This window comes from Sorex fumeus, unplaced genomic scaffold (genome assembly GCF_029834395.1).
Source record: "Sorex fumeus unplaced genomic scaffold, SorFum_2.1 ptg000061l, whole genome shotgun sequence".
Lineage (NCBI taxonomy): Eukaryota > Metazoa > Chordata > Mammalia > Eulipotyphla > Soricidae > Sorex > Sorex fumeus.
Window position 1 is genome coordinate 53,606,241 of NW_026606118.1, and position 12,057 is coordinate 53,618,297.

The window sequence follows — 12,057 nt, forward strand, 5'->3', positions numbered from 1 at the left end:
TGCTGGTTCCTCAGACTTTTAGTGCAAATTCTTTCATGTCTTTAGAATTGAAGAGTTTTCTGACACAGAATTTTTCTAAGACTGACTTTCAGCAGAAACAGGAAACTGATTCGTTACCATGAAGCAACTCAATTTCCATGACTCTTTCGAATCCAGGGTAATCAGGGATCTGATCTCCACCTTTCAGTGTAAACATTGTGGTAGACTGATTTTATTGCAGGCTCTGCAGGGAACTATTCAGCTGTGTTTATTGGCATATATTTAGTATCCTTAGGGCTGACATTACTGCTTCACCACAAACCAAGGAGAGAATGCATGTATACAGGTATTTGACACATTCATACACATGCACATACAGAATTCAAATATACATAGACACACACATATATACATACATATATATATACAAATATACAAACACAAGAAATGAAAACACAGAAACACCACCTTATTCAGATATTTTACTCTTCCTTTTATTTCTTTGCACATAACCTTAATCTTCTTACCAAAATCTGCAACACTTTGTTTTTTTGGTTGTTTTTTTTTTTTTTTTTTTTTTTTGCTTTTTGGTCACACCTGGCAATGCACAGAGGTTATTCCTGGTTCTGCACTCAGGAATTACTCCTGGTGGCGCTCAGGTGACCATATGGGATGCTGGGAATAGAACTCAGGTCGGCCGCGTGCAAGGCAAACGCTCTACCTGCTGTGCTATTGCTCCACCCCCAGCACTGTTTTTAAAGCACTTATTTAATAAATATTTAGGATTCAAAGTACTTGGGGACATGGTACAGAAAAGTGAGGGAAAAGAAAGAAAAATCACAGTACTCAGGGTCCCCTTTCAAAGTTTCTAGTCATGTTATCAATTACCAGGTACAGTTGCAAAGGCAACTAGTCAAAACATGAGTAGCATTTTATTTTTATTAAAAGGACCTTTTTTTTTTGCAGCACTTTGATTTTCAATACTGTTTTGACAGGGTTTCATGCATGCACTATTTGTTTTTTATTTGATCTATTTATTAAATTATTAAATTTAAAATTTCATTTAAATTTAATAAATTTAATAGCACTGTAGCACTGTCGTCCCATTGTTCATCGATTTGCTTGAGCGGGCACCAGTAACATCTCCATTGTGAGATTTGTTCTTACTGTTTTTGGCATATTGAATATGCCATGGGGAGCTTGCCAGGCTCTGCCGTGCAGGCGGGATACTCTTGGTAGCTTGTCGGGCTCTCTAAGAGGGATGGAGGAATCCATGAACCCAGGTCAGCCTCGTGCAAGACAAATGCCCTACCTGCTGTGCTATCGTTCCAGCCCTAATTTAATAAAATATAATAAATTTAAATTAATTTAAAATTCAAATTATTCTTCACAATAATTTATTACATTCAATATTCCAACACCAATCCTACACCATTACACCATACCACCAACCATTATTTTGAATTTTCCCACCACCACCCAAACCTGCCCCCAATGCAAGTATAAAATAAGTTATTTTACATTGCTTGTTATGAATAATCCGCTAAAAAAGATCCAAAAAGTCTCCTAAAGGAAAGTGTGTGAAGAGTGTTCTCTCTCACTCATACACTATTTCAACATCACATTCTCTACCAGGGCGTCTACTTTCCTCCACAATTATCTCAGGCTCCCCTCCCAAGTACCTGTCCCTGCTTTCTGCTGCTCCTAGTAAGCTCAGTTCCGTAAACCAGTATGACAAGCTTTTAAAAAGGATGCAGAGTCTTTTACCTCCACGGATGGATCTAGACAATACCATGCTAAGTGAAGTCAGTGGGAAGGAGAGGAATAGACACAGAATGATCTCTTTCATCAAGATAGTGATAAAAGGCCAAAGGTAACAAAACTGAAGAAATGATCCACACAGTTGAATTTGTGTGTGTTGGGGTGGGGAATTGAAAGGGTGGGGCATTGGGAGAGGGAGGTGGGCATGCTTTTACACAGGAAACCATCATTAGCAAAACTATAAACCACAGTACTACGATCAAGAAAAACTTTTTACAAAAATTTAAAAATTAAAGAAAAAGTTGCAAAGTGGAACATGCAACTCCTAAGCAGCAATTGCATATCTGTGGCATCAGGAACCAAATCCAGGATCAGATGGAGAGAGACAAGGATAAGCACTGTACCACTGAATCACAGCCCTAGCACTTACTGTCCATCTTTCAACCATATTATTGGTGGTTTTTGAAGCCACATCTGGCAGTGCTCAGGGCTTATCCTGCTTCTGTGCTCAGGAAACACTCCTGGCCAGGCTCAGGGGGCCATATATGGTGCCGGGGATTGAACTTAGGTTGGCCATGTGCAAGGCAAATGTCCTACCCGCTGTCCTATTGCTCTGGCCTCTATAATGCTTTGTACCATATTGTCTTTTTTTTTTCATTTTGGGTCACACCAGTGATGTACAGGGGTTACTCTTGAGTCATTCATTCAGGAATTACTCCTGGCGGTGCTTGGGAAACCATATAGGATGCTGGGAATCGAACCTGTGTCGACCGTGCGCAAGGCAAACGCCCTGCCCATTGCGCTATCATTCCAGTGCCTGTACTATAATGTCTTGGAGATTTTCCTACATGCCCTTAATATTAAATTCTTATTGTAAAAATGTTCATAGTCCAACATGTCACTATATGAATGAAGGAGCCAGAACTAAATGAAAAAGAAGAGGTTAGATGCCTTAGTTGGAGAATGGAAAGATAAAAATAAATAAAAATGAAGTTATTGAACATAACAGACACTTAAAGAGCACGGGGCGGGGCTGGAGCAATAGCACAGTGGGTAGAGCGTTTGCCTTGCATGCAGCCAACCCAGGTTCGATTCCCAGCATCCCATATGGTCCCCTGAGCACCACCAGGAGTAATTCCTGAGTGCAGAGCCAGGAGTAACCCCTGTGTATGGCCGAGTATGACCCAAAAAGAAAAAAAAATTAAAAAAAAAAGAGCAAGGGGCTAACCCTGGGCAAGACTAGAGGAGAAGCAAGTATGAAACAGGTGCTGATAACTTTGGAGTTGAGCATCAAAGAAGAGCATATTTTTCTGGAATTTCGCCTAGGTTTTGAAACTAAAAATATACAACTAGAATCTGACTGCATGGTCTATAGAAAGTTTATTATATTATCACAGAATATTTCAGAGATATTTTCCTCTTCACTTTCATTCTTTTCCAGTCCAGTGTAACAGCATCGTCTTTGGATTCGGGTCTCAGAATGATGAGTACACTCTTCCCTGTAGCAGTGGCTACACAGGAATCATCACAGTCACATGCCAGCCCTCTGGGTGGCAGATCATCAGGGAGACGTGTGTGCTCTCTCAGCTTGAAGAACTGAAGGAGGTATAGTATTTCCACCGGACAGATTTGCTCTAGTTCTGGGCTTAAGGAAGGCATTGTCCAGTGAGAATGACTGAGAAGAGGCTGAAATCCATCTATTTGCCTCCTTGAGCAGTACACAGAAGAGGGAGGGTGATTAAACCATGCTAAACCCATGGACTGTAGACACAAGTAGCCAAATCTTTGTGGCAACTCATTAAGAGAAATGTCAACTGATGGTTTTGGTGGAGTGCTGTAGAGCAGTGAATCTGCAATGAAGAGGTCGAAGATAGTTGATAGAACTGCAACTAACATGAATTCAAAAGTCAAGGTCTAAAACAAATTTACCCAAATCCTTCTATAGTTCAGGAAAGGAAACAATAAGGGTCTTTTTTTTTTAAATTGTATGACCTCGAAATACAGTTACAAAACATTTCAGTCATACAATGATCAAACACCCATCCCTCCACTAGTGTACATTCTCCACCACCACCAATGTCCCCAGTATACCCCACCCCTTTTCAACCCTCCCCCTGACTCTGTGACAGACAATTTCCCCCATACTTTCTCTCTGCTTTTGGGCATTATGGTTTGCAATATAGATACTGAGAGACTATCACATTTGGTTCTTTATCTACTTTCAGCACACATCTCCCATCTCTAACAATTCCCCCATTCATCATTGACTAATGATCCCCTCTCTAGTCCAGATGACTTCTCTCCTGGCTCATGAGACAGGCTTTCAGCTATGGAGCAATATTCCTGGCCCTCGTGTCCAGGGTGTCCATCTAATGTTATGTTATTTTCTATTCCACAAATGAGTGCAGTCATTCTATGTCTGTCACTCTCTTTCTGACTCATTTCACTTAGAAAGATACTCTCCATGGCCATCTACTTATAAGGAAATTTCATAACTCCATCTTTCCTAACAGCTGCATAGCATGCATAGCATTCCATTGTGTAGATGTTGCAAAGTTTCTTTAACCAGTCATCTGTTCTTGGGCACTTGGTTTGTTTCTAGATTCTAGCTATTGTTAACAGTGCTGCAATAAACATGCAGGTGCAAATGTCATTTCTACTATGGTTTTTTTGCACCCTCAGGATATATTCCCAGAAGTGGTATTGTGGGGTATATGGAAGCTCAATTTCTAGTTTTTGAAGGAATGTCCTATTGTTTTCCAAAAAGACTGGACCAGTTGGCATTTCCACCAACAGTGAAATTGTTGACACTCGTCCCTTTCTCCCCACACCCATGCCAACACTGGTTGCTTTTGATTTTTTGAATGTGTGCCAAGGCTAAGGGTCCTTTTGGTAGCATCAGTGCTGAACTACCAATTGGTCAGTTGACTTCTAGTCCAGTGCTGTGATCTTTATCTGATGCTCTCTTAAGAAGGTCCAATTCTTAAAGCAAGGAAGGTAAAAAGTTGGACCAAGTGATGAGGAATTAATTAAACCCCAAGTCACAATAAAAGTACACTCCATGGAAAGAAGCAAAAGATCTGTTTTTCTGCAAAAAGATCTGTGTGGGTAGAGAAGAACATCTGTCTTAGACACAGACTCTGCAATTACAATAGAAAACCCCAGAATGGTCTTTAATACTGAATCTGTAGAATTTTGCATCTCCCTTTCTGGGTCTCTGTTTCCTCATCTGTAAACTTGGGACCAGATTGTTTCCGAGGTCTGTCATATTCTTGCTTCTTTGAATATGGGGCACAGTTGTTTAGCTTATCAAATTTGGTCATGGAAAACAGGTTTCATATGTTCTAACAGAATGACACTGTCCACCGAGAAGAGTGAAAGGGAAAACAGGTAGGGGCTGGGCTCCGGGGTACTTGTTTTGGCTGAAAGGAGATAATCTTTTTTTTTCTTTTTTAAAAAATTTTTATTAGTGAAACACCATGAGGTACAGTTGTAGAATTACAAATTTTTGTGCTTGGGTTTCACTTATACAATGATCGAGTACCCATCCCTCCACCAGTGCCCATTTTTCACCACCATGGATCCCAGTATCCCTCCCACCCCATCCCCCCCATTCCACCCTGCCTCTGTGGCAGGGCATTCCCTTCTGTTCTCTCTCTCCTTTTGGGTACTGTGGTCTGCAAAAGTGGAATTGAGTGGCAATCATATTCGGTCCATAGTCTACTTTCAACATGCATCTCCCATCCTGAGAAGATCCTCCAAACACCCTTTATTTGGTGCTGAAAGGAGATAATCTTTATATGCCACTTTCTGTGTTAGTCCAGAACAATAGAAGCAAGTGAGCAGTTGGGGGAAAAGTCAAATTCCAAATGTAGAGGTAAAATTCTGTCAAATCCCCTTCTGTCTTTCCACACTACAAGAATTTATTAGCACAGTGTAGTGACTATGTATAGGATTTAATGCCAGTAGACCTACATTACCACTTTCTAACTGGGTATAAATGGTTTCAAGTTCAAGTTTCTGAATTTATAAAGAGAAGACAATAATGACACCTCCCTCAAAGCGTGGTCATAAGATTTCATCAATGAATCTCTGTAAGGCACTTTACACGCTACCAGGAAGTCAGTGCTACAGAAAGCATGGAAAAAACAGCTCATGGCATTATCATTGTTATATTCAAATGAACTAGACAAATGTCAGTTTTACGTGGCCAAGAAACAGAACTTAAATTTTATGAGGTTTAGCATATCACTGTTTCCTTTACATTAACCACTTGTGTTTCTAGAATTTTAGTGTGATAGCAGGCACCGCCACTGAGGCAGCCATGTCATCTTTGGTGCGAAACCTCTCGGTGGTCATTCAGCAAAGCCCAGCAACCACAGCTGGGGATCTGGCTTCAGTGGTATCGCTTCTAGGCAATGTTTCATCCCTGTCCATGGCGAGTCTTTTCAACGTGTCCAATTCAACCATGGAGGTATGGCCTACCTATGTGCTAAGGGCTCACTATACATGAGGGGCTGGGAATGTGGTTCAGAAGTAGAGTATTGGCCTTGCATGTGTGAGGCATTGAGTTGAATTCCCTGCACTACCCCCCCGCCCCCCCTCCCCCAAAAAGGATGATTTCCTTGGAGGAATAACAAAAACCTAAATTAGTAGACGTGGTTAGAAAGAAGACCAGAGAGGCTATTAAACAGTTTATATGAACCTTACTCTCCTCAGTGTTCCAGGAACTCAGGGAATGAATGATAGTTCACAGTAAGATAGAGTCAGACAGTCATGTACTTAGGGGAAGACTTGCTGTTTTTTTTTTTTTTTGCTTTCTGGGTCACACCCAGTGATGCACAGGGGTTACTCCTGGCTCTGCACTCAGGAGTTACTCCTGGCAGTACTCAGGAGACCATATGGGATGCTGGGAGTCCAACCCAGGTCGGCCGCATGCAAGGCAAATGCCCTACCCGCTGTGCTATCTCTCCAGCCCTGCCTTACTCTTTTTGTACCATATGACACATGTTAATTTTTAAAAATCTGTTTTCCATCTATAGCTGACATTTCCTGTAGTCATCATCTCTGGCTTTAATGGCATATATTTCAGGAGTTCCCTGGAGAACTTATATTTTATCTTGGATATTTAAAAACTGACTTTAAATTTTGTCAATAAGACTTGGATACTATAAGGTATAAATATAAAGAGACAAAGTAAAAGATCTTTTAAGTTCTCCATAGAAGAACCACTGGCTGCACTTTAGGAATCAGTGTTTTTCCTAAGGGATTGTAGAGCCAGGTACTCAATAGATACTTGTTAAGCAGTATTCAAAACATTTTGATTTTTGTGTTTTGTATCTTAAAGCATATGCCATTTTATAAAATTGAATTATATAATTTTACATAGCTACACAGTATATTGAGTTGTTTGGAAAAAAGGCTTTCATGTTAAGACTGACCTTTAAGATATTATCAGTAGAGACATATTGCTGCAGTGCAGTTTTGACTTTTCCTTTGTAGTAGCCTCTCAAAAATCCATATATACACATGAATTAGAGCATGGACACCTGAATTTAGAACCTCTAAGGTGAGTGAGATAAGAATAAGATGGAAAAGTCTTTTTTCCCTTTTTATTTGGTGTTTGGGCCACACCTGGTGACAGTAATCTGAGGTCCATATGCAACACGGGGATTTAACTCAGGTCGGCAGCATGCAAGGCAGTGCTCTGCCCACTGCACTATCTCTCACGTGCATTTTCCTTCAAATTAATTATTTTTTATTTAGGCAACATGATTTACAAAGTTGTTCAAAATAGAGTTTCAGTAGTGAAGCAGTTGTATTTTCGGGGAAAGACCAAATTGCTGAGTTCTTTCTCATCCATGACGAAACCTTAATGGGCACTTAAGTGGTCACCTGGGAACTTATATAATTCCCTTCATCCAAGTTTATTATTTTTCTTTTGGTTTTTGAACAATACCTAGTGGTTCTTTGGGATTATTGTGATTTAGGAGCTGTGCTTGTGCGATCATGAAGTGTTGGGATTAAACCTGCATGCAAATCATGTGTTCCAGTCATTTGAACTGCCTTGGATTCAAAATTCATTTCAGAGCATCTATTGTGGAGAGCCGTTGTGCTGAATTTTATTGTTTTATTTAATATCCATTGGAACCAATTCTCTCTTTGTCTGTTATTTAGTGCTAATAACTCCCCACTTTTAGTCTTCTTATGTGTTTACTCAAAATAATAGAAATGACTTTCATCTTTATATTTCAGGATGTCATTAATATAGCTGACCGTATCCTTAATTCAACATCAGTAACAAATTGGACAGTATTACTGCAGGAAGAAAAGTATGCCAGCTCACAGTTACTGGAGACATTGGAAAACATCAGCATTCTGGTGCACCCAACGGCATTGCCTCTGAATTTTTCTCGGAAATTCATTAACTGGAAAGGGGTTCCAGTGACCGAAAGCCAAGTTAGGGAAGGTTACAGCTATCAGACCGAAGTATTTATGAAAAATACTTCCACTCCCATCAGAGGACATGTGTTAATTGGGTCAGATCAATTCCAGAGGTCCCGTCCAACAACTATTATCAGCATGGCCTCATTGACCTTGGGTAACATTCTACCCATTACCCAAACTGAGAATGTTCAGGTCAACGGGCCTGTGATATCCACAATTATCCAAAACTCTTCCATAAATGAAGTTTTTCTGAGATTTTCCAAGATCCAGTCAAATCTGAGCCAGCCTCACTGTGTGTTTTGGGATTTCGGTCACTTGAAGTGGAACGGTGCAGGATGCCACTTTGTGAATGAAACCCAAGACACAGTATTGTGCCGATGTACACACCTGACCTCCTTCTCCATACTGATGTCACCCTTTGTCCCCCCTGCAATCATCCCTGCTGTGAAATGGATCACCTTTATGGGACTGGGTATCTCCATTGGAAGTCTCCTTCTATGCCTGATCCTGGAGGCTGTGTTTTGGAAACAGTTCAAGAAAAGCCAAACATCGCACACACGTCATATTTGCATGGTGAATATAACCCTGTGCCTCCTGATTGCAGATCTCTGGTTTATTGTCGCTGTCACTGTGGATACCACAGCAACCTCCCCTGGAGTCTGCATCGCTGCTGTGTTCTTCACACACTTGTTCTACCTCTCCTCGTTCTTCTGGATGCTTATGCTGGGCATCCTGTTGGCGTATCGGATTGTCCTGGTGTTCCATCACCTTGCCATGCCCTGGTTGATGGCTGCTGGATTCTTCCTGGGCTATGCATGCCCTCTCCTGATAGCTGTCATCACTATTGCCGTCACACAGCCTAGCAATGAGTACCGAAGAAAAGATGCGTGTTGGCTTAACTGGTCGGACGAGAGCAAACCTCTTCTGGCTTTTGCTGCTCCTGTACTGACTATTGTGGCTGTGAATTTGGCGGTGGTGCTGCTGGTTCTTACAAAACTATGGAGGCCTGCTGTGGGAGAGAAACTGAGTCAAGATGACAGGGCCACGGTTATCCGCATGGGCAAGAGCCTCCTCGTTCTGACCCCTCTGTTGGGACTCACTTGGGGCTTTGGCATTGGGACGATGGTGGACAGCCAGAATCTGGTCTGGCATGTTATTTTTGCATTACTCAATGCATTCCAGGTGAGAACTGTTGGGTTGATTTATTATATTGTCAGGCACTTGGTACCTTTATAGACATCTGAGGGTAAGATCACTATCTCATGATCTTATCTCATTGCTTCCTGCAGAACTATAACTTAAAACTGTCTGGCAATACTGAAACCAAAAAATGTAAATCCATTTTCTTCCAAAGTTACTTTCATACAGAAGCAGAATAGTAGACTTTTTTTTTAGTAATCTAGTCCAGAGTTTTAAATCTGTGAGAGTTCACACAATTACCATCAATCCCTTTTGGGTTGACTCTTGAACTCCAAAAAAGCATACAGGGGAAAGAAATAATCAAGAGTACCTGTTGACTCTCAGTGGTGCAAAGAAAATTACTGAGTGAGATAGAGCAAAGGCTGGTAAAGTGAGGTCAACACTGTCTTTGTAAATAAAGTTTTATTGAAACACATCTATGACCATTCACTTATATTTATTCACAATGGTCCATGGTTGTCCTTGCTCCAGTGATAGGGCTGAGTAGTTGCAAAAGAATCAGTATGGCCTGAAATAGTTTGCTGACTTCTGCTATTAAGTATAACATTTCCGTGCCAGAGAGATCGTTCAAAGAACAGAGTGACAAATTAATTCTTAGATATTGATGAACCTGGAAAAGAGCATTCACTCCTGGTTATTTGCAGGCTTTAACTGCCTTATCTGTATAATGACCCAGGGAAGTAGTCCTTACATTTGAGCACTAAAATTAGGTAGTCTAGATTCAGGTATATCACTTTATCAAATTTGTAACTTCTAACAAACTGCATATTATATTAGAGAGCAAATGTGAGGATTAAAGGAGATAATTTAGCACTCAGCCTAATGCCTTGCACATAGTAAATGATTCCGAGGCATCCTCTCACAGGAGCTAGTTTCTATCTTCATTGGCATAGCAGTGAACATCTAGTTGTACTATGGAGGACAATCCTGGCAAGCACAAACAGAATGGGTTGAGGAACGTTGAGGAATGAAAGGCATTGGGCTATCTGATGTTCCAAGTGAGGATGCTCTGATGACAAAGGGGATTCTCCTAGGACCAAGCTAGATGGAAAGGGTGATGGAAATTTTGGACTGCCTTCACTTGTCATTTTAGGGTTGGACCTCACTGTCTGGCACTTAGTAATTATTAGCCAATGTTTATTAAATTTGTTAATATTAAATTTATTATTTAAATTTATTCCTGGTCTAAAAGAAAACCAAAGATCTAAAGATGCAAAATCAAGTGGGAATTATTTATTTTTTATTTTTATTTTTTGCTTTTTGGGTCATACCCGGCGATGCTCGGGGGTTACTCCTGGCTCATGCACTCAGGAATCACTCCTGGCGGTGCTCGGGGGACCATATGGGATGCTGGGAATCGAACCTGTGTCGGCCATGTTGGCTGCGTGCAAGACAAACGCCCTACCCACTGTGCTATTGCTCCAGCCCCGGGAGTTATTTTTTGAAGCTTAGGACAACACAAAGGGGGAAATGAAGCTCTGCATGCACTTAAAACTTGATTTATTAAATGCTCTATTTATTTATACATTGAGTGAATATATTTTGAGTTCCTGGTGTTATTTGAGATGCTAAGGAGGTTGTCTTTAAGGAAATGATGATCTAGTAGGACAAGAAACAAGAAAATAACTTCAGGGCTGTATAGAAATACTTGAATTCCAAAGGAAAATGACAATGCTTGTGATTTGTTTTACTTTTTAAAGGGTTTTTTCATCTTATGTTTTGGAATGCTCTTGGACAATAAGGTAAGTCTACTCTTTTTTCTTTCCATTCTCCAACCAAGACATCTAACCTCTTCTTTTTTGTTTAGTTCTGGCTCCTTCATTCATATAGTGACATGTTGGACTATAAACACTTTTACAATAAGAATTTAATATTTTCTATTGCAGGCTTAGCCAGGAGACAAGAGAACTAAATGTTCACTGTTGATCATAAAGCTATATAGGAAAAATTACAGCACAAGCTGTGAACATGATAGAAAAAAAGGAAACAATTTTACTTTTAATTTTTCTACCTTATGAGTTAGTAATAATTCAAAAGCACGAATACCTTTCTTATAGATAAATGACCTTGTTTTTCTTTTCTAAATTAATATATTTATTTACTTCTACATTTCGGAGAGCCCGGCAAGCTACCGAGAGTATTCGATATGCCAGACACAGTAACAACAAAGTCTTCAATGGAGACGTTACTGGGCCCGCTCGAGCAAATCGATGATCAACGGGAGGGCCTTTACTTTACTTTACTTACTTTACATTTCTAGAGTTTTGTAAAACCCAGTGTTTGTTTTGTTTTGGAACCACAGCTGACTCTGTTCAGAATTTACTCCTTGATCTGTACTTGAATCAATCCTGCTGGTGCCTGGGCAACTGTATATGGTGCCAGGAATTGAACCAGGGCTTGCTACATACAAAAAAAAACCACCATGCCTTCCATATTCTCTCTCTATTCTAGAGTGAAATTTTTAATGTATGACTCATACAAAGAAAATATAATAGAAAAAACTTAAATGAATGTTATTTATTATTTTCTTCATGTGTTAAATAATTCACTTGATAAAGACAAAGGAAGTGAGTTAATTTATGTAGGACTTCCTTTTATTTAGAAGGCAAGAATATCTTGCAATTAACACTGTGTTTTTACATGCACAGCATTTCGCTGTTCTTTTTACGT

At 40.1% G+C, this 12,057-nt stretch overlaps 1 protein-coding gene across 1 annotated transcript in view; it reads left to right on the plus strand.

Moving 5' to 3' along the window:
* ADGRF1 (adhesion G protein-coupled receptor F1) overlaps positions 1–12,057 on the plus strand; it is a 33,560-nt gene that overhangs the window by 14,848 nt on the left and 6,655 nt on the right. Inside the window, exons 9-12 of the mRNA XM_056125953.1 lie at positions 3,182–3,345; positions 6,026–6,214; positions 7,996–9,369; positions 11,088–11,129. Of these exons, the coding sequence (XP_055981928.1) occupies positions 3,182–3,345; positions 6,026–6,214; positions 7,996–9,369; positions 11,088–11,129 (1,769 nt within the window). The remainder of the gene's footprint in view (positions 1–3,181; positions 3,346–6,025; positions 6,215–7,995; positions 9,370–11,087; positions 11,130–12,057) is intronic.